A 23,141-nucleotide genomic window follows, 5' to 3' on the forward strand; every position below is an offset into this window, starting at 1 on the left:
GGGATTCTATGATTCTAAGACCAGCACATGAACATGACAGGCTGAATTGTCTCCATCTTTCCTGTTGTTATTCTGTGATGGTTGAGAAGAGTTGTTCAAAAGCAAAAAAAACTCAAAGACAACAAAAAATAATCTCCAAAGCATTGGAGTTATTTCCATAATCACGAACATATATTTTCAGAAAAAGCCGGGTGAGTAAAAGTCTTTTTAAGCTGGGTGAAGAGCCTGTCATCAGATTTCAGTATTTAAAGCCTTTCTTGCCTGTCATTTGCTCAGCCTCATCCATTTTCACTGTCCTCTCACTTGGTGCATTCCAGCTAGTCCAGGAAAGCCCATGTGGTTAGAGTTAAAATCAGCCACTGTGAACATTCAACGTGTTTAAATTCAACGGATCTAAATGCCTGCTTACACGGGTGTTTCTTGTGCACTGAAGTATGCACTTGGGTTAAAGGTAGAACTTTAACCCAAGTGCAGTCTTGCTCACCACTTTCCTGACATGGGGGAGGTTTCAGGTGTAATCCCTTCGTCCATTCAAAAATCTCATCCCAGTCTGACAGGTTAAAACCTGCTCTATGTCTCTCCACAAATATCCTACCAGGCATTGCCCAATATTTGTCTTCTTGTCAATCATCTTGATCATTCTCTTTACAAGCCTAGTTCCATTAGCTCAACATCTCTCAGCTCCAAAACTAGGCTTGCTCCATTCCCTGTTTCCCTAATGAATCAGATGACTTGTAAGTTATCCTCAAGATCTCAGTTGTCTTTTTCTCCCTAGACACATCGCACTTCCCCAATTTGCCTTTGTTCCCTTCTTACATTGAATTATTTAATTATGTCCCTGAAGCAAGCTCATTTTTATATCATTTATCTGCAATAGGTAAGGTAAAAAAAAATTTGCAGAAAACAATTAGAAAAAAAAATCAATTTACAATATCTCATACACTTCCCACATTTCTTTTACACACAGTGAATTTCTTACTCCGGCAATACAGTGATCTTTGACTTGCCAAGAGAAAGTTCACAGGAGAAGTATCATGAGAGATGTTTTAGACTGATTTTATTTCTTTTGCAGACATACATGCTGCAGATTGTGAGACAATTGAATGAAATAAATAACCGCTGCAGACAGACAATTATTGTCAATGTTTAATTTCACATTACATAGTGCAACAGCATGATAGAGGAAATGCATACACCTGTCCAACTTTATTACAAAGTGAAATGTGAAAAAAAATTGATATTACACAATTATGGCTCAAAATGGAAATATGAAACAGAAATTAATTTAGGACTTAATTCGTACACTGTATTTCCATGCAGTGTGACATTGAGGAACTGAGAACTTGTCTACATACGTTAACCATTGAACACAACATAGCACAGCCAAGAAATATATTTCTCACAGCCTTATGATTCATTTTGTGGAAACTTTTCACAAGTGTTCTGGTAGAATTACAAAAAGCTAACATTGCGTATCAGGCTGCCTATCAAGATATGTCCAAAATAGAAAATAATGCAAACATTAAGTCACTGTATCCAGAAGTGCACCACAGAAGGCCCTCAGTATTTTAAGTACACATAAATTACAGGGAATGATATATTAATATGACATTTGGTTACTTGAGGCACCTGCTCTTTCAGTTGCCCTTATCGGCATTCTTATTATGTAAGATGCTGAAGCCACAAATATTGCCATTTCACATAGAGGTGAACAATTGACATATTTCAACAAAACTAAACAACTCCCTTTGCACTCCCTGAATGTGAAGCAATTATGTGTCTAATAACAGGTTCTCCTAGTAAAATTAATTCAATAGATGTAGGGTGTTGAACAGAAAATTATATCTAATTACATGATGAGAACAATGTGATGTTATTAAAATGCAGAATATACCCAGCATAGAATATTAATTAATTATATAAAAATAGTTTATTGCGAAAAAACCTAGCAACTAAATTGACAAAAGCTGCACCATTAATGTACTCAGGTTAGTAAGAACAGATTGCTGCATAAGTAACAACTGATGTTGCTACCACACAAGGTTCACATCAGAATTTCCTGTTCAATGGAATAATATTCTTTCACTTTCTTGCTGAATGGTTTGAGCTGCTCAATAATTTTCAATTAAAATTCAAATTACAGTCCTATTCTCAATAAAGTGCAGCCTGAATTGCTTTGCCAGAAGGATGAATTTGTATAATTGGATTCTATTAATTTATAAACCCATCTGTAAATCTCATGATCAAATAAAAAAACCTCCTTTGTGTTGTTTTTGAGTGCATACATCAGACAGCTGATCGGTGTTTGCTGTTTTGACACACTCATTGCTCACATGGTGAACAGGTAGCAACACACTTATCAAACAGGAGATCGTCTCATGGCGCATTTGTAAGTATATCGTAAAGTTTATCATTTAAACCGTACACTCAGACAGAGGCCATTTCCAGAACAATATTTGCACATCAACACCTCACATTTGGAAACATTTTTGACATCCTGCACTTTCTGGAGTGATAACATAAATACATTATGCAATACTTACACATCTATTTTATCAACAACTCTTATAACTAAAATATATTAACATTTTAAGTAGCAAAACTGTTACTTCACCGACTGACATTACGCATTCCTAACATGGCCATCCTAATATGCATAGAGCGGCGCAACCATTAATCTGTCCATCCAGGAACAATTTTTACATACATCAGAGAGAGCAGAGACCAGCAACAATCAGAAATGTCTCACATGATTCCAATTGATCCACCAATATGGGAGAAAGAATTCTTTACTTATGTTTCCATTTAACAGAAGCCTTATGTTATTAAGAATTAGATCAAAACAGTTTCAATGCATAGAGTCATAGAGTTATTAAGGCACAGAGCAGACCATTAACACCATTAAGACAATGTTGGCGCTTTATAAAGGTTCCCCTCTAATTAAGTGGTCCTGCAAAATTATTTTCTTCATTATGAAATTATTGATTGCATGCAGTTCCAAGACAGACACATAAGTTCTGGGTTATTCTCACTCACCATTTAACAAAATTCTTCCTTACATCTTCCTTGTATCTCTTGCCCAATGCCTTTAATCTGGGTTCCCTTGTCCTGTACTGCAAACTAATGGAATAGCTTTTTTTTTGTCCTCATCATCTAAACCAGTCAGAATTTGTTCATCTCTTTCAGATTTTACTCAACTCCCTTTGGTCCAAGGAGAAGAATCCCAACTTCTCTAACCCAACTTGGCAGAATGGCAACTTTCAAATTTTCTGGTCCTTCTTCCACATCCAGAGAAGCATGAAAACTTGGCTCGTCTTTACTCCAATCCCATTTTCCTTCATAGCCCAGGATGTAAATTACCTGGACCAGATTCAGTACACACAATATCACCATTTTCATGGTATCTATTACATCTACCACATCCACTTCAACTGACATTTTGTCAACATTCTCCTCCTTACTAAATGTCATTACAAATGGGTCTCGCTATTCCATGTCCCTTTACGCATACCGGGTTCAAGTTCAGCTACTGTAGAGCTGTGTCATAACATTCATATAAAGATGTCTTTAATCAACCTGTTCAGACATACACTTCTGGAACAGCTGAGACTTGAACCCAGGTCTCCTGATCCAGAAGTAGGGATACCACCACTGTGCCACAACAGCCCAAAATATCCATATAAACTTCTTTGTTCCTAATAGACCCCAACCCATCATTTTATTTGCCAACTGATAACAAATTTTTTTGTTAATTGCCATTCTATGCTCATTGTCTTTTGTTGGCTTGCCGTGTTTATCTGTTTACTATTCCCCTCAACTAATTTCTTCAGCTCTCACTTTAAGCATTCACTTGAGCTGCATCATACAACACACTTTGGCTTCTCTAGCTCCATTGTTTTTCAAGAAGACCTGGCTTTGGTTCTCCCACCTTGTCCTCTTGTAGGAATGTATCTATCCTGTAGCTGAAAAACTTCTGCAAAGATCATTCATTGCTCCAGATCTTTGTGTGAGAATGATAGAATTAGAGAATGGTTACAACACAGAAGGAGGCCACTGCAATAGCAACTCACTCCCAGATGTTTCTGTAGCTCTGCAAACTTGGTCTTGTCAGGTACGTATTCAATTCATTTTTGAAAGCCTGACATTATACACTTCCACCACACTCTGGGGCAGTGCATTCCAAATCCTAACATTTTGTTATGTTTAAATATTTTTACCTGATGTCACAATTGATTCTTTTGTCACCACCTTAAGATGGTGTTTTCGGGGTCTCATCTTTACTGCCAGTGGCATCAACTTCTATCTGCTCTGTCTAGAAACCTCATGATTTTGAACACCTCAATCAAATCTCTCAACCATGTCCTCTTTTTAAAAAATCAACTCTTAATTTCTCAAATTGACATTTTTCATCCTTGGAACTGTTTGTGTAAACCTTTTCTGCATTATCTCTAAAGTCTTCACACCCTTGCTAAAATGCAGTGCAATGTTTCAATATTGCTAGTTACACCATCTTCCAGCATGACTACTGGTCCTTGTAGCTCATCAACAATGATCACCTCACTTTGTGTTTTACAAATATGTATTGGAAACCTGTCTTTATGTTCCTCCTTGATCTACTTGGTCTCTTTCTATCAAATATGATACCACATCTTTCCCCAGTATATCCAAGACTCTTCTTATTTGATTCCTCTTTTTCATGTTTACATGTTGATGCTTACCATCCTGTTAACTTAGTTTAAAATTTACCCAATTATATTAATGAACCTCTGGACAGTGGCATTGATCCAGGTTGAAGTTCACTTTTGACTAGGTGCCTTCTGCCCAAGACGCTCAAGCTCTTTCTCCCTTCTCTTTCCGGTCTTCATATTTCTAGTCTCCTTAGCAATGCAACACAAAAATAATGTAGTGCTTATTACCTTTTTTTCCATAGCTCCTGAAAATAGGACCAAAGAACCTCTCAACAGTCTCCTTCATGCCATTTGTTAAATTCTCCATCACTTTCTCCCTGCAGAATATTCTGGGAGGGGCTCTTTTTAGCATTAAATAGGCAAAACTCCATGTGTGACTCAACTGATCTGAACTGTACTCCTTCAAAGCATTATAAGTCTCAGTAGTCTCCAAAGATGAGCACTGGTTTGAGAGAGATATGCAATCCACAATTCCTTCATTTCCTGGTGGCTTACCATCTATATCACTGTACTCCCAGCCTGTGAGGTGACAACCTCCTTAAATTTGTAATCCAGAAAAACCTTCATCTTTCCTAATGCTCTGATGTGACTCCAATTGTCACTCAATCTCAAACAGCCTGATATGGAGTTCAGCAGCTGGAGGGAGTACCGACAAATATAGTCCCCCAAGACACAAAGTATCTTAAAGTTCCCACATGCTGTAGGATTTACAAGCTAGGAGTTCTCTACTCATCTTTGATCGAAATAAACATTTCTAGTCCTTCTTTTCAGAGTCATTGTTCAAAGTTTCATTTTCATTAATGCCTCTAGATTTCAGCTCATGCTGTCCCATGATGTGTCTCTCAGATTGTTTCTGTTTATTTTAAATAACAGGACCTCTTCCCAGACTCACCAAATTTTACAAGCGTGGTATTTTGTAGAAGCAGTACTCTGTAGCCTGAGACTCCATGCTATGACTCTATGGCTCTATGCCAATTTTCTTCCACCACAGATAACAACAGTGGGGTTTCTCAAGGAATATTTCTTCCTCCATGGAGTCACTGAATCTTATATCTTTTAAAATTACATTGAACTTGGAATTTTACAGGAAAAATTTCTTCCTCAATTTTATCCCCGAATTGTAAGATTTTAAAAATTATTTGAAACTTAATTCCAGTGGACCTCTAAATTGCATTTAAAAGGCTAAGTCATCCTGTTCCATACATTGATTATTAAAATATATAATCTAAAGTGACAGTAAACATGTAACAAAGTGCAATCTGATCGATTGCTTATCTGTGTTCAGCATCTGTAACTTGCTAGTGTTGCATTCTAAGACTTCAACAGCAAAAATGATAAATAAAAAACAAAAAGGGGCCATACAATAAGCTAGTCATTCCATTAGTTTAAAATACAGCAATTAGTGGAAGCAACAGACAAACAACATGAATAAATCATTTGGACATCACAGAGGTGGTACATATTAATCAGTGGTGAACGGTCAACTTTGATTGGTCTGAAACATATTATGCAAAATAATCATTCACATTTATTATAAACAGCAGTGTAAGCAGGTACTATAACATACATAACATACATTGACAATTTACACAAAACAATACGTCACATGTAAGTGATCAAACAAATGACAGTCCAAGACAACTAATGATAGTGAGATGCTTCCCCCAAGGTACTAGGATGGATAAGCGATAAAATTAACACAAAAGCTCTGGCTCCACTCAGGCACAGACTGGAAGAGGAACCGGCTTTTTATCCTGTGAGTTTTGGCAACTCCATTTGTTCAAAGGACTGTATGAAATAAAAAGAATGTTTTGTCCGGTGACAAAAAAATGCATGTTCCAAATAATTACAAAGGTAGGTGATTTACTGCTTTATTTACCCAGTCATAAGTTAAGGAAGATTCAGAGTGAAGAGTCAAAACAAATCTTTGAAAATTTTTCAGTAATGACTATGAAAGGAAATTTTGTTATTGTGAGAAATCTACATAACAGAGTGAGAACGCAGATTACTGAATGTAAAGGTTGTATTGTTCAATTTCTTCAGTGAATCTATCATAAAATCTTTCCAGATGGTTGAGTGTTCTCTTCAATTTAGTCAGTCTGCCCTTGTCACATTTACTTAGCTTGTTTGATATGATTATAATGTTGACTGCAAGATAAATTATCATTATTTGACTGATTAAGTTTTAGCATGAAAACATATATGAAAGAAAGTTGCATAGAATGGGATGTTCGATTTTCTGTCCAATTATATTGATGGGTGGAAAATCTGGTATATAAGAACATTAAGAAAAGAAGCAGCACATTTAGTCCCTTGAGACTTCCCTACTAATCAGTTAGATCATGTCTGATTTACATCTCATTTCCATTTATCTGCTTTTACTTCATGTCTCTTGACATGCTTAATTAATAAAGTCTATCAATCTCAGACTTAAAAGCTCCATATGTCCCAATCTTTTTAGCTTTTTGGGAGAGAATTCCAAATTTCTATTTATCTTTGTGTGACAAGTATTTCCTAATTTCACTTGTGAATGGCCTCAGTCTAATTTTAGGATCCTAGGCCAGATTTAGAGCACCAAGGTATCTTGCAGAATCGAAGAAGGAATAGAAGATGATAGAGTTGGATCTTCTGATACCAGAACTGAGCACAGATGACCACAGGGGCAAGCTATTGTCAAAGTGAGTTGGTTAGAAGGCTTGTCTCAGTTCTTTGGGGGCTTTGTCTGAGTTGTTTTAAAGATTGGTAAATATTTTAGTTTTCATCCATCATAGGCTTTTGTTCCTAAATCCTCATACTTATGCAATTCAATGCCATTTATGCACTCTCCATGGACCTTTATTCCCTCCAAGCCATCTCCACAGTCACTCATTCAGCATTCACCATGGGTATCCATCGGGAGCCATTGGAGATGAAACGAAAACCTGCTAGCAATATGGCTCCCATTCTGACACACTTGATTGTGAAAAGAACTCCAATCTTAAAGTCCATCTGGAGCCTTCAACTCACATGTGGTTTATCTCTTACATAAAGACACAACCTTCTATTCAAGCCCCATATTATAGGCAACTAATCCTTGATTAGCCTCTTTAGCTGTCAGTCACATTTTGAACTCAGAATCCCTTTGATGTAATGATTATAGCTTCTGAAGCTCAGCAAGGCATCCATAATGAGGAAGATGGGCTTGAGGAACTGTCAACAAAGTGCTCTACTGAAGTGCAAAACCAAATGGCACTTCTTTTTAACATCTATTTGGGTGGGATACTCTTCGGAGGGTCTGTGTGGACTAGTTGGGCTGAAGGGCCTGTTTCCACACTATAGGGATTCGATGATAAATTAATGTAGTCCAGGAGAGTTTCTTCTCAAAAAAAGTCTCCCACCGATGGCAGTAGCTTCTTTCCTTTAGTTTAAAGTGATCATTTAAAAACTTCATGTCACAATAGTTGTACAGGTGTTATCTACGCTTAAAAAGTATTTATGTCAACCTCATCAACTGGATTGGCAGACTTAGGGGTTTAACCTGGCAAAACAGGGTTTGTTTAAATTGATCCTGCTGAGATTGGTTTTCTTGTCTGTGTGAATTGCACTCAACCCTGTTCTCCGACGGACAAAACTTTAAATCATTCAGAATTTGGGGCAGGACTTTCATATATGGGATCTAAGTGAGACTCCAAAACACATGGAAGCTTTACAGCCTCCCATGAATCTGTTTAATTGTTTTTAACCACTGATAGCTTTTAATGAATTGCGTCTTTGGACTTCAAAATTTTTTTGCTACATCATAGTTCCTAGTTTCTCACATTGATCATACTTCAAAATGGGGTGGCACAGTGGTTAGCCCTCCTACCTCACAGTGCCAGGAACTCAGGTTCAATTCCAGCCTTGGGCGACTGTCTGTGTAGAGTTATTAACACGTTCCCCCCTTGTCTGTGTGGGTTTCCTCCAGGTGCTTTGGTTTCTCCCACAGTCCAAAGATGTGCAGATAAGGTGGATTGGCCAAGTTAAATTGCTGATTGTGCCCAGGGATGTGTAGGCTAAGTAGATTCGCCATGGTAAATGCAGTGCTCGGGGGATGGGTCTGGATGGGCTGCTCATTGGAGGGTCCATGTGGACTCGATGGACTGAATAGCCTGCTTCCACACTGTGGGATTCTATGAAACAGAATCACCTCAAAACAAATCCTTTCCCAGACACTTTTCCTTCTACATTGAGTGCCATAGGTTCAGGTGTGATAAAAGAAACAAAGTTTCCCCATAGTTTAAACACCAATTCAGCTTTTTGTGCTTGAAAATGTAAAAATACAACATTAATTGATATTGCGAAGATGATCATCTCACCAGAGAGGCTGCTTGCCACAAGAACAAAATCACAAAATTACCCCCGAATACACTGAATATTAATATATAGCTATAACCTTAGCAGAGAGATCTGAGGATACGAATTCTCTTCCATAAAATGACTTAATAATGTATATCTTTCCTACATGATTTGCCCTTCCAGGTTCCTCTTTCCTGTTTCTCACTGAGCATTTTTAGGACCTAATCTTTCCGATCTTTTCTCACCTAGCACAGTGTGAAATTTTGATTGACAATGCTGCTGTGAAGCACCTTGAAGTATTTTACTACATTAATGACCCAAGATAAATGCAAGTTTTAGTCATTGTACATTCCTTTGTGTGCAATTGGTGCAAAGGGAGAGGGTATCCAACTTAAAATGTGTGCTATTCAAGGACTCAAGGCTTCAAATGTAAGCTTTGCAGAACACAATTTCTCTCTGATGGTGCCAAAAAGCCATTTTAATTTGAAGACATCAAAACATCAATATTCCATTACGATTAATCTGAACCTTGATCAAGCCTTAACTGAAATATAATGAGTTAAAGACTTCAGTAAATCTGTAGTATTAACCAGACAGATTTGTTTATATAGCTGACTGATGTTTCTAAACTCTTCTCAGTGTGGGGAATAATCTACAATCTCAAGTAGATTCAGTGTTCATTAGAAACAAGGAGTGGAAAGAAAACAGGAATAAATACCGAGTCAGTAAAAATGCTGAAGTATCAATTGGTAAAATAAATGTTGTGAAGCCAATAGTGTTTTTTCATTTCTCTGTATTTTTGATTGTGGACTGAAATGGGAAAAGAACTGTTTTTAACACTGGGGGTTGAAGGGATTGCTGCACTTACAATAGGTGTTATTTACACTATTGTTTGTTCAACCAGTACAGGAAGTTTAGTTGCAGATGAATCGGATGAAGACAATGTACACAAAGTGAGATTTGGCTGTCAAAAAGTAGTTGATCTATCCTTGGAGTAGTGAACAATTGTTGATGACAAAGGCATCCTGCCTGCCAATAACGGCGTGATTGGCTGTCAGGTAACTGAGTATCTTGTATGTGTGAATAATACAGTCAGAAGTAATTAGACGTCTGGAAGGGGAGGTGCTGTCCTTTTCTCTGCAGTAAAAACACCTAATGCTTGAAGAAAGCCAGTTTACTTTCCCTCACTAGTTACTGGATGCTGCTGCTTTCAACCAATAAGTCAGAGAATTGATAAGTTGTGAACCAATCACTCTGTACCCCCTGCAAGCAGATGAAAGTACGAAGAGATCAGATGACACAAAATTAGCAGAAATGGCAACTGGTGAAGATGACACAAAGTGTCCACAGGGAGATAGAGATAGATTAAGCAAATGGGCAAAAACTTGACGGATGAAATATACAGTTGGAAAGTGTGAGATAATGAACTTTGGCAGGAATAACAGAAGAGTTGAATATTATTTAAATGGGAAAAGACTATAGAAAGGTGCAGCACAGAAGATTTAGGAGTACTTATATATGAATCATAAAAATCTCAGCCAAGTTAAGTGGGTAATAGGGAAGGCAAATGGAGTGTTGGTTTTTATTTCAAAGAGAATGGAGCATAAAAGTAGGGAGATTTTGCTAAGACTACATAAGGCATTGGACAGACTACACCTGGAATACCGTGAACATTGTGGAGGATCTTATCTAAGGAAAGATATATTGGCATTGGAAGCGGTACTTGGAAGGTTCATGAGGCTGATATGGAGGGACTGTCCTTGGGGAGAGATTGAGTAAGATAGTCCTGTACTCATTGGAATTTAGAAGAACAAAAAAACAACCTTATTGATACATATGATTCTAAGGAGGTTTTGACAGAGTAGATACAGAGAGGTTGGTACCCCTTGTGGGAGAGTCTAGGATTAGAGGCCATTGTCTCTGAATGTGGGGTCACACATTTAAGGCAGAGAGTAGGAGAAATCTCTTCTTTCAGACCACTGTAAATCTACAGAATTCTTTCCCACAGAGGGTTGTCGAGCCTGGATCGTTCAGTATATTCACGGCTGAGATTGACAGATTTTTTTTATCAGTAAGGGTGTCGAGGGTTATGTGGAAAAGGCAGAAAAATGGAGTTGCGAGTAACCAGATCAGTCACGATCTCATTGAACAGAGGAGCTGACTCAATAGGCTCTATGGTCTAACCTGCTCCTGTGTCTTAGAGTCCCTTATGGTGTAGGTTAACAGCAAGTTCTGGCAAGCCAAAAGAATTGTCACAGTCAATCCTGAGGATGAGGGGACCATTGAACTGGCTTCCCAGTTTTTCCCTCCCTCTGCATCTGTGAGTGTGAATATAGGGCGAGTTTTATAGTCGGCCAAGGTTTTAACCAGCAGAGTTATATTTAACCAGGTCTGTTGTTTACCCATTGGTAGAATCCATTTATTTGTAATTGATATTAATTCCTATTAACTACAGAAACTTTGGTCTTAAAAGATCAGTAAATTGGGACATGTTGTCCACTTTGATAAAATCTGAAATTCTTGGAACCACTCCAAAAATAGCAGGACTTGAATTTTAGTGCCCGACCCCACTGGGATATGACATAGTGCAGGAGAGTTATTCCAAAATATAACATTTAGTTTTGAGCACCAAACTTTAGACAAAACTAACTCTCACAGAATAATTTTAATATTTTGGTTATCATCACTTCTTCCAGATATTTATTTAACTGTACCTGTATGAAGTCACAGTGTGTGCCAGTGATAATAGGGATAATAACAGCAGGAAATTATAACATTCAATCCTAGGAATACCTAATCTCCAGCAATGAAGACCTGAAAGCTCTGAAACGCAGTAAAACTGAGGTTGCAGGTCCTATGATACTTTATGCTGACTTGCTGCGTGTTTCTAGAATTTTATGTTTTATTAATATTTCTTTCATGGTTCATCCAGTTTTAAATTGGGGGACTTTTGGAAGGAGCTACTCATGCATCTGTTGTCTCATTGGTGAATAAATTCTTAATAACTATATTTATTTACATTAGCAATTTGAACTATGTTCATGTTAAAGAATCATGAATTTAACCTTTGCAGATGATCTCCCAGGTTCCATGAGCAGGCAATGTACAAAGACAAAAGCTTGCAAAATTCTGCATTACAATATTTTACATGGCTTTTAGAGTTCAGTGACTGTTTTTATCAAATGAGACCTCTGAATATGCACAACTCAATAACTTTCTAAAACAGCGATGTTTCAACTAAATGAGGTGAATATCCCTCTGATATGGTAGGAGGTGCAAGATGTTGAATTGTTGCTCTAAAGAGAGCAGCTCAAAGGATGAGGACCTGCAGTTATGAAGAGAAGTTGGAGAAGTTAGGATAGTTCTCTTTCGAGAAAAGAAAGCTGAAAGATTTGATAGCAAAAAATTCAAAATTATAAAAGGTCTGCACAGAATAGACAGAGAAAAAACGTTCCCAAAAATGAGAGGGCACAGATTTAAAGTAATTGGTAAAAGAAGCAAAAGCTATATGTGTGAACACCTTTTCATGCACCTAATGGTTAATGTCTAGAATGCACTGCCTCAATATGTCAGGTTCAATTCAACAATTAAAAAGGGGAGAATACTGCTGTCTGAAGAGAAATAATTAGCAGAGTTATGGGGGGAAAAGCAAGAGAATGATGTTAAATGAAATGCTCATTTAAAGAGCCAGGAAATACATGGTGGCCTTCTTCTGGCCTGTAACAATTCTGTAATTCTGAATATTTCACTTTTTAATGAATATTTATTCATAATATGTGGGCTTCACTGTTCAGCCATATATTGTCCATTCCAAATTCCCCCTGAGGTGATGGTGAACTGCTTTGGTGCACCACTGCAATCTCCAGGGTGCAGGTACATTCAGATTTCTATTCAGAAGAAAGCTATAAGATTTTGACCCAGTAACAGTAAAGGAATGGTGATACAGTTCCAAGTCCAATGATTTGGAGGGAATCTGCAGGTGGTCTTTCTGCCATGCACCTGCTGCCTCAGCTTTACTAGTTGATAGAGGTCATAGGTTTGGAAGGTCCTGTTGAAGCAGCCATGGTGAGTAGCCGTAGTGCATCTTGTAGACGGTACATTGTACATTTGTAGTGTAAGGGAATAAATGCTGAATGGGGTGGGTGTGGTGTCAATCAAGTAGGCTACTTTGTCCTGAATGGTTTCAAGCTTCTTGAGTGTTGAACACATCCAAGCAAGTGAGAAGTATTCCATCATATTCCTGACTTGAGCATGTATATAATGGACAGGCTCAGGGGAGTCAGGAGGTGAGTTACTCACCACGAATGGTCATCACATCTGCTCTTATAGCCAAAGTGTTTTGATGGCTTGTCCAGTTCAATTTTTCGTCAGTGGTAATCCCAGAATGAAGATAGCAGGAGATTCAGTGACAGAGATTTTATTGAGAGTCATGGGAGATAGTTACATTCTATTTAGCCTGGCACTTGTGTGCCGCAAATCTAACTTGCCTCTTATCAGCCCAAGTATGAATGCTCTCCAGATCTTACTGCTTATAGAGAGCATCAGTATATAAAGAGTCACAAATGGTGCTGAATATTTGCCAATTAACAATAAACATCCCCAATTCTGACCTTATGATGGAAGAAAGGTTATTTGAAAAGGAGAAGAAGATGATTAAGCCATGGATACTACCCTGAGAAAATCCTGCCGAGAAGTTCTGGAGGAGAGAGATGCTACTAATTCATCTTGACAATTCAGGTATAAATAAAATATTTCTACAATGAAACAGAAAATGCTGGAAATAATCAGCAGGTCATGTGGCAACTATGGAATCAGAGTTAAAGTCTCAGGTCAATGATCCTGTATTACCCTGAAATATTAACTCCATTCCTTTCCATTGATGTTGCCTGACATGCTGAGTGTTTCCAGTATTTTGAGTCTTTATTTCAGATTTCCAGCATCTGCGGTATTTTTCTTTTGTAATATTTTGCAAGACAGCTTGTTTAAAAATCAAGTGTAATCACTATTGGACAACATTCAATTTAATATACTCACCTTATTTATTTAAACATGTTGTAAAGTTGAAAATGTGCTACTGCTATGCTACAATGTTGAAATAAATTATCAATTTGACACTGCATGCTTCCATCAGATAGAAACAGTGGAAATGCGGTGTTTCTAGAAAGCAATGTTTATGAACAACTTGCATGAATAGTGTCTTTAACATAGTAAGACATTCTAAAACTTTTTGCAGAAGCAGTATTCAACAAAATTTGCCATGAAGTCATATAAAGAGATTTTAGAACAGAAAGAACAAGAGTTTGGTCAAAGGGACTTTTAAGGAATGTCTTAAAAGCAGGAAAGCAAGATACAGAGGTTAAGTGTTTCAGGGACTAAATTCCAGGTCTTTAGGTTTCGGCAGTTGAAGGCATAGCTTCCAAATAAAGAGCAATTAATGGCACAGGAAATCAAAAGCAGCAAAGTGAAGTGACCTGAAAGGATCATAGGGTTAAAAGAGGCTGCATAGAAAGGAGCACATTCAAGGGAGAATTTGAATGTATGGAAGAGAATGTTAAAGCTATGTCATTGTGGACTGGGAACCAATAGGTCCTTGACCGTAATGGTTATTATGGGTTAAAAACCCCTGGTGGAGTTGGGAAAGTGGGAGCAGCAATTTGGATGAATGAGGTTATATAGTGTGGAGGATGGAGGCCAGTCAGGGCAGCATTGGAATAATCATATCCAGAGATAGCAAATGCACATGAATGAGCATTTCAGCAATAGATGAGCTGAGGAAGAGGTGTAATGGAAAACAAATATAGATATGCTTGGTGATGGAGTGATATGTAGGGAGCCATTTTACTGCTAAAGAGAGCACTGCAATTATATTGGATAAGGGTTCAATAGAAACATACAAATCAACAAATTAAATCAAATACATCAACTGCTTAAAGAGGTGGTAAATTATTGGTGGTGTTGGATAAAGTTTCATTAAAAACTCGTTACTGTGTGCCTTACAGTTACAGTTTAATGAAGTTTGAGAGGTGGGATGCAAAAAAGAACCTTGAAATAATGGAAATGTCATTTAATGACATCTGTACTTCCATGCTTGTGTTGTATTCACAAGAAGCCCTTCAATAAATATTTGTTATACAGCTTTACCACATCATTTGTAAGGCCTCAGATCCCCTGTTAAGATTATGCTGTACAATGCCATTTCTATTTATTGGAGGCCATATTTGTAAAATCAAAAACTTCAAGAATTCTCCACCTGTGCAAAACAACAGTTCATTTTAAAACAAAAAAAAAGCAGAAACCAATAAAAAAATCCAATGCCTATAGTTTTAGTCTTTTGTAAACTGGCCAATGAGAAGAGTCAGCACTTGAAACACTGTTCAAGCCTTTCCCTGTGGGTTGCTCCTTGTGGAAAAAATGAAGAAGCTGAGCTAGCATGATGCAACTAGTTTCCAGGGCCAGGCTGCACTTCTGCCCCTGCAAGAGAAAGAAACAAATGCCTGTCAGTGTCTTATTCCAGTCCAGGGTGAGTGTAGCTGAGTGGGAAGGAATGCAGCAATAAGTTAATACTAGGCTTCTCAGCTTGAGGAAATGTGGATGTTTGAAAGTTACATGCAAAACAGTACAGGCTGCCTAGCTGTAATGAATTGACTCAGAATGTTAGGTTAAACAATAACTGACTATAGAAAGTATTTTTGGTGGACATGCACTTTGGGAAATAGCATAGCTAGTGACTTTCTGCCATTACAGATGTATCTCCTGTGATCAATGGACTAGAATTGGAAGCACTAGAGTCTAGAATCACCTCTTATAACTCGTTATTGCCATAATGCATAACTTGACAGACAAACAAGCATATCAATAAAAACTGTCTGAATAATCTAAAAAAATTCCAACAATGCCTTGTTTATGGAAAACTGTCATTTAAAAAAATCGTTATGCCATTCTTCTTTCAGAAATAGCTCCACTCATTTAAAAACAAATCAGAATCCATCATTCTAAGATGGATTGCAATTTAAATTATGTATGACATAATCCACAACAGATATTCTGTGACATTGCACATGGTGAGCTATAACAATTACTATTTCATAAGGACTGAATTTTCCACATGGGGGCTTTTCAAATATTTAAAGCAAAGGAGAAAAAGCAATTCCTACTGATGGAATGACGAGGTACAAGCATGAGAAGTTCTTGGATCAGCTCATAATATCCACTGGAGTAATGATTGGCATAAAGGTCGTCAAGGTCTAACAAAGACTGCAATGAAGATTTTCCAGAATAATAACAAGGATTTCAATTATCAGTGGCATACTTCTCTTTACAGCATGGAAGATAAAGGGTAAATTTAATTGGGGTATTTAATACTATAAGGAGTTTGTCAAATAGACAGGGAAAAGCTAGTACCACTAGCATAAGGATCAGGAACCAAAAACACAGATATAAGATGATTTGTGAAAAAAAGAGACAAGAATATCCAGTGAATTCAGTCCTCAAAAGCATTACCTAAAAAAATGATTTTGTTTGAGTGTGGGAGATCTTTTGACATCAAAGATACTTTTGGCATTAAACAGAAGAGGACACTTCAGCACCGAGTTATTTTCTAATGTTCCTTGCAACAGTTACTGAGGAGTGCTCTGAAGGCAAATCATTGTGATCTCCTAAGAGAACACATCTGCAACAGATAGTCCCCTCTTGAATTGCTATGCCTCAAAGTTATCGAGTTGGAAAAGAGTTAGAGACATTTGGGCACGTAAGGTGGGGGAAGCAGAATCGAACAGTTTGTTCCAGACATCAGTAACAGCTCAAAGAGGCATGCAGGTTCATAATGGGAGGGTGTGTGCGCACGCATACACGCAAAAATATGCTGTGCAGCCAAGCTGAGATACAGAACAAAGAACTGATTGTATCTGAATAACACAAGGTACATGTTATCTACGAAGATAAGGATAAAAAATGTTGAACAATATCACCTTGGAGCAGAAAGAGGGGACATGGAGAAGATGAGTAGTGTTGTGTGGTAGTTGTAAGGAGTTAAAAATCAGAGGAAACTTAATATTATTGATACACAAAAGCAAGACACCAACATTGTGTGTGCTTACATGTAGTTACAGTGAGGGACATCTCAAATCAGCCTAAAAGAGAGGGTAAGATCCAACTAGTGATCTATATTGAGACCAACAATATTAGGAAGTGTAGGCAAGAGATGCCGATTGGAGAGAACCAGGAACTGGGAGATGGATTAAAGTCAGTACCACAAGACGGTCTCTGGATTGATGCCTAAATCCATTCCTGAAGAAGGGCTTATGCCCGAAACGTCGATTCTCCTGTTCGCTGGATACTGCCTGACCTGCTGCGCTTCTCCAGCAACACATTTTCAGCTCTGATCTCCAGCATCTGCAGACCTCACTTTCTCCTCCGCCTAAATCACAGGCCAATTGGCATAGAGAAAGTAGGTTAGGGAGATGAGCAATTTGCTTAAAGTCTGATGTGGAAAAGCTGATTTGCTTTATGGGATGTTGGCACCAAGTACTCAGGCAGTAAGAGACTGTGCAGTTGAGATGTGCTCCACTTGAACCAGGCTGAGACCAGGATCATATCAGGAACAGTGAATAGTCTAAAGGAATTTGAAGCAGCAGTTTGAAAGCATGGAGTTGACTCAAGTGGAAAAGCAAATAGAGATAACAGTTTGAAATCAAACAAATGGGAAACATCCAAAGTAAAAAGTAAAAATTATACTTTAGACAACACAACTAAAAAGAGAATTGTGAAACAGCTATGAAGGTTCTAGATTTAGACTGGGCTGCCTTCAGTGTGATGAAACAGATGATCCACGCAAAACTGAATACATTTGTTAATGGCTAAAATAGCTGTAGATCACTTGGGGGTACACAGAAATTAACATTGGCTGAAACTTTCCATTTGTAGCTAATGTGTGAAGATGGACATGTTTATGAGGCCATCAAAGAAAAAGGTCAGCATGTTGATCTCCAATATAACACTGGTTGATAATCTTCTCAGCAAATCAGTGACCTCTACATGAAAGTCCACCTTACCAGAAGCTGCCAAGCATTCAGAGGCCATCAGCTTCTAGGTTATAGAGATTATGACTGAAGATCTCACATTTAGTAAATCCAACAGTGAAAAGACAAGTCTTTTCCTTTTGGGCCTTGTGGAGAAGGAGGGTTCAGATGAATCAGTGACAAAGCTTTCAGTTGCACCTCCTACCCAGCCATCACAATTCCTAAATATTCTCAGACTGGGGCAAATATAGCCTGGTCCTCAATACAGCAAACATGTCACCCTGGTATCCCAATCAGGAAAGTAGCCACTTTTATTGCCACTTAGTCAATCAGGACAGTAGCAATTCAGCCCCTTGGGTGGCTATTAATTGATGATTTCAGGTCCTTTCTAGATAGCACTTAATTGCTGAGAAAACCATGATGCAGAGGAGCTGGTGTTGGACTGGAGTGGACAAAGTTAAAAATCGCAAAACACCAGGTTGTAGTCCCAACAGGTTTATTTGGAAGCACTGGCTTTCAAAGCGCCGCTCCTTCATCAGGTAGCCATGACGAACTATAATCGGCTGTTGTGTGATTTTTAGCTTTGCTGAGAAAGGAGGTGATTATCTTTCCAGGGTCAAATTGCTCAATTATTTGCCCTTCCTGCAACCTCCAGGTTGGGATCCTAGTTGGTTCTCCTAAGAGCCAATAGTAATTTGTCAAATTTCTCACTGGCAACAAGAATTAAGAGATAACACAAGATTGAAAGAAAAAGCAACCAATATGCAAAATGTAGTACAGATCTTATGGGACGATGAAAATGATGCAATGAATAGGAAGGGTGACTGGACAGGGGGGAATGGCTACAGAAACTATGAAAAGAAATTTACAAGAAATTTAGCTTCATTAAGTATTTTTTACTTCTGTCAACTTTGATTAAAAACCTCAAATTGATCACCGTGACATTGCCGATGGAAATGTGGTAAAAGGATTCTAATTGGCAGTATGTGACAAGTAGTACATGCAGGGATCTGTGTTAGATTCACAGATTAGATGCTGGAAAAGAAGTTTTGCAAATCCAAGCCAAGATTGAAAATGACACAATGATAGACATTATTGTTAGCCTGTGGCGGAAGCATAGAATTGCAGAGATATTGATAGATGATGTAAATTAGCAAAACTATGGAAAAGAGGTTGAAATATTATTGAATATGAATTCATCTGCTTTGGACCGAGAAAGGATAAAACGGAAACTTTCCAAATAATATATAAGCAGTACAGGTCTAAAGAGACTTGTGGTCCATTACTTAATAAAATGTCATTAACTCACATAAAGGAAATCAAAAAGGCAAATAGGAATGACAGCCTTTATTCAAGAAGTGAAGAATACAAGGGGTTAGATGTCATGCCTCACTTATCCAGATTTGATGATCCTGGAATTCTGCATGCAGTTCTTAGCACGACACTTTTGGAACTACACATTGGTGTTGGAGGGAGTACAGCATAGATTTACCAGAATTATACTTCAACTCAAAGTGTTAAGTTTTGAAGAGAGATTGCACAATCTGTGATTGCATTCTCTGGAATTTTGAAGGTTTGTGGGTGATTTATTCAATTTTGCCAACATATTCCGAAGAACAGACAGGGTAGGCAAAGAGAAGTTATTTTTGCTGGTTGAGGATTCTGGCAGGAGGGAATTTAGTCTAACATCAAAAGACTTGTCAAGGGAGAAGTTAGGAAACATTCCACAAAAGGGTGGGAGAAGTTTGGAGCAGCCTTCACCAAACAGCAACTAATACTAAATTAATTGTTATTTTTAAACCTGAGATTGCTAGATTTTTGTTTAGAAATGATAGTCATGGATATGGAAAATAGTGAGTAGGAGATAGGCCAACATTGGTCATGATCTTCTTGAGTGATAAAACGGGAATGACTGGCTACATTGCTCAAATCTCTTTCTATGTACCTACAAAGTATGATGGTACACCACAGGAAACAACGGTAACTGCCAAGTAGTATGCTTTGCAGCAATTTCCTCCTCAGTTGTCCCAGACATTACACATTAAAATCTTTATTAGTTTTTGGTTTCTGAAAAGAATCTGTTCCTCAACAATTCTTGACAGGTCTTCTGATACCTGCCAGAGCTTCTGCCATTACACTGGTTGGATCCCTTCTGATATGAAAGAAGTTCACTGGGAGCCTGCTGTGTCTACTGAAGCACCCTTGAGGAGTTCCTAGTTCTCCATGTGTGATGTACATTACATTTCTCCAAGTTATTTAGAAAAGAACAATGACTGGTGTACATTACAAATACACACCTCAAGATTCAGATTAATAACCTGAATCATTTTTATGATGTCACATTATCCTGGCCCCAGAACACATTTCAGCATATTATCTTCTCTATTTTTGATTTAATACTTTATATACATAATAGGAACATATTATTCACAATGCCAGAACCAACTTTCTGGCACTTCATAAAACATCTTAACTCCAGATCACCTCTGAGATTGTCACATGACTTTACAATTTGAATCTACTTTGAAGTACAGCAGTAAAATCTGACTGAAAAGCAACACAAACTGGTGACTATGCATGTCAGGTGACACAAAGAAAACATGAGTCCAAAAGATTCACTGAAATTTGTGTGACTCATCATATTTTGAACCTATGGTAAAATAACTAATAATCCGCACCACAAAAAGATCATAAGATGTAGGAGCAGAATTAGGCCATTTGGTCAGTTGAGTCCTCTCCACTATTCAATGAGATTGTGACCAATCTGATACTGAACTTCAATTTTCTGCCTTATTCCTGTGACCCTTAATTCCCTTAATGATTATAAATCTGTCCATCTGAGCCTTGTGTATACTTAATGACCCATCCTTAAGAGCCCTCTGAAGTAAAGAATTCCACAGGTCCACCATCTTTAAGAAGAAAAGGGCACAAAAAAACCTCAGAAATTTCTTGATTAAAAGGGAATTATAATTATTGGAAAAACAAAGGACATGCGTCATTTAGTCCTAAAATAACATGATCCACTAAATGTTATAAAACAAATGCATAAACTGCAAATGCTTAAAATATGAAATAAAAATTTAAAAATTCTGTAAATACTAAACATGTATTGGATAGAATATGCTGTTGCAAACATCTGACAGTGTCTTCCTTTCAGCTCAAACTGACTTACTTCTAATGTCAATGAATGCACATAGATAGTACAGTCTGTTCTGATATAATGTTCCATTCCTGTCTGAGCTGTGTTATAAGAAAATCGCGTAATAGCCGCACCATTTGAACCAATGGGACTGGAATCAGACTGTAGCTGATACAGGTAAGGAAAGTTCACCCGCTACAAATAGTGGTCTAAATTCTTCAATCGCGTTATAGCCAATTCGCGTTGAAGAAAAGCATTTTATAGCAAAACCGATTGTAAGGGAAAAAGCAATGGGATGCATCTCTTTTCGATTGGATGTTTAGGTGCTTAGTATTCCTGGGTACAAAATATTTAGGAAGGAAAGGAAAGAGAAAATAAAATGAGTAATGTTTTTTATTAATTAAAGTATTGCAGCAGTAGAAAGGAGGGAATTATATTTGATGGCCTATGATAATAGGCTCAGGGATCAGAACACAATTAAGATATTTTCTAATCAATCCATTCAGAGATTTTATTAAAACCTCTGAAGCAGGTGGGGTTTGAACCCAGGTCTCCTGGCTCAAACGTAGGAACACTAACAATCCTCAGAATGTAATTACCCTACTCCTCCTGAGTGTGATGCAAGTGGCATGCCAACTTTGTACTGCCTGCAGATTGAGGTGATCGCAGCATGCAGAGTTAACATTTCAGCCCAATATGACTTTTTTAAAATCAGGATGATGTGCATATATGTGCGGCAGATGTTCATACTTCAATATTTCAAACTGTACTAGTTGGTTTTACATCACAATAATTTTAGTGTTTATTAAAGTTACCTGGTTGATTGATCTTTTAATTATAAACCTAATATAGATGCACTATGTAATTGGCCAAATTCGTGAAAGGGTATAACATTTAATTTTGTGACCCATGGAGCAGTGGGACTCATCTTACTGCCTCAGTCGTAACAATATTGTAAAGTATTCAAATGAATACATTGTTTGGTCAAGCAACAGAAGAAGGCTGATGAAAAGTCATGGTACATTGTAACATGTACTGAAAGGTGTGCAGTCAGTGCAATGGAGCACGGATAAGTTCAGTAATCACTGAGGCACTGAGACTTGCCCTGAGATTGATCCACTCTTTCAAACAGGAATGTAGCAGTCACAATTTGGGCAAACTAATACTGTGGCCTATAATCCAATCCATATTCTCATCAAGTCTGAGAATATGTGATATGTGAACTCAGAATAAAACCATACTTTTCCTACTATACTTTATTATTTGATATTTGCTATGTTTCTCAGTCGATTCTCAGTTGTTTCTCATTATGTACATTTTATCTTATTATGTTCACTTACTTGGGTTGCCTAAGTTGCTGTGACATGCTTTTATTGCTGAGGATTAATTTTAAATAAAAGCAAATACAGAGTCAGTTTCTGTTTTCTGCTCAGCATTTTGATATCATTTAAATAATGGAAACAGACTGACTCTCCAGCTTATATACTCTAAATGACCATTTCTTATACATATCTGCTTTCTCTCTAAAATCAAACAACCCAATGCAGGTTAATGAGCTTCCGTTGCTAATATGAAAGAACTCATTCAAATAGAGCATACTAACATGTACTTTCCACATAATCAAATCATTTAATGATATTTACTGTTCCTGTTCCTAATTCTTTGCAAACCCATTTCCTTCATCCACCAATCCAGTCCAATACTGATAGAGTTTCTATTTCAACTACAAACACTAGAAGTCATCATAAAATTTTCTATGTAAAGAAACTTACCTTGTTCTGTTTTAACTCTATGTTAATTTTGTTTCTACAGACCTTTTTCTCAATCCTTCAAATATTTGGAAATATTCTAATTATGATTTCCATTCTTTCTTAACTTTGAACACTTGCACTTTACTGTCTTAGAGTCTGTATTGTTCTGACAGAATAAAGCTCTGAATTTCAAATTACAGTTTTTCATTCATTCCACACCTTTAACAAAAGA

General features: G+C 37.5%; 1 protein-coding gene across 6 annotated transcripts in view; it reads right to left on the reverse strand.

The window, feature by feature from the left end:
• The window catches only part of pde1ca (phosphodiesterase 1C, calmodulin-dependent a), a 653,944-nt gene that overhangs the window by 30,736 nt on the left and 600,067 nt on the right, over positions 1-23,141 (reverse strand). For 2 of the 6 annotated variants that reach the window (XM_087986163.1, XM_043688813.2), the window contains one exon: positions 1,110-15,473. The exons of the other annotated variants lie outside the window; for them this stretch is intronic. In XM_087986163.1, coding sequence (XP_087842289.1) covers positions 15,442-15,473 — 32 coding nt within the window. In that variant the 3' untranslated portion in view covers positions 1,110-15,441. Of the gene's footprint in view, positions 1-1,109; positions 15,474-23,141 lie in introns of those variants that run through there. 6 annotated transcript variants of the gene reach the window in all.

Source organism: Chiloscyllium plagiosum, unplaced genomic scaffold (genome assembly GCF_037043375.1).
Source record: "Chiloscyllium plagiosum isolate Xiang-an unplaced genomic scaffold, Cpla_swu_hap1 HiC_scaffold_4, whole genome shotgun sequence".
In the NCBI taxonomy this organism is placed as follows: Eukaryota; Metazoa; Chordata; class Chondrichthyes; order Orectolobiformes; family Hemiscylliidae; genus Chiloscyllium; species Chiloscyllium plagiosum.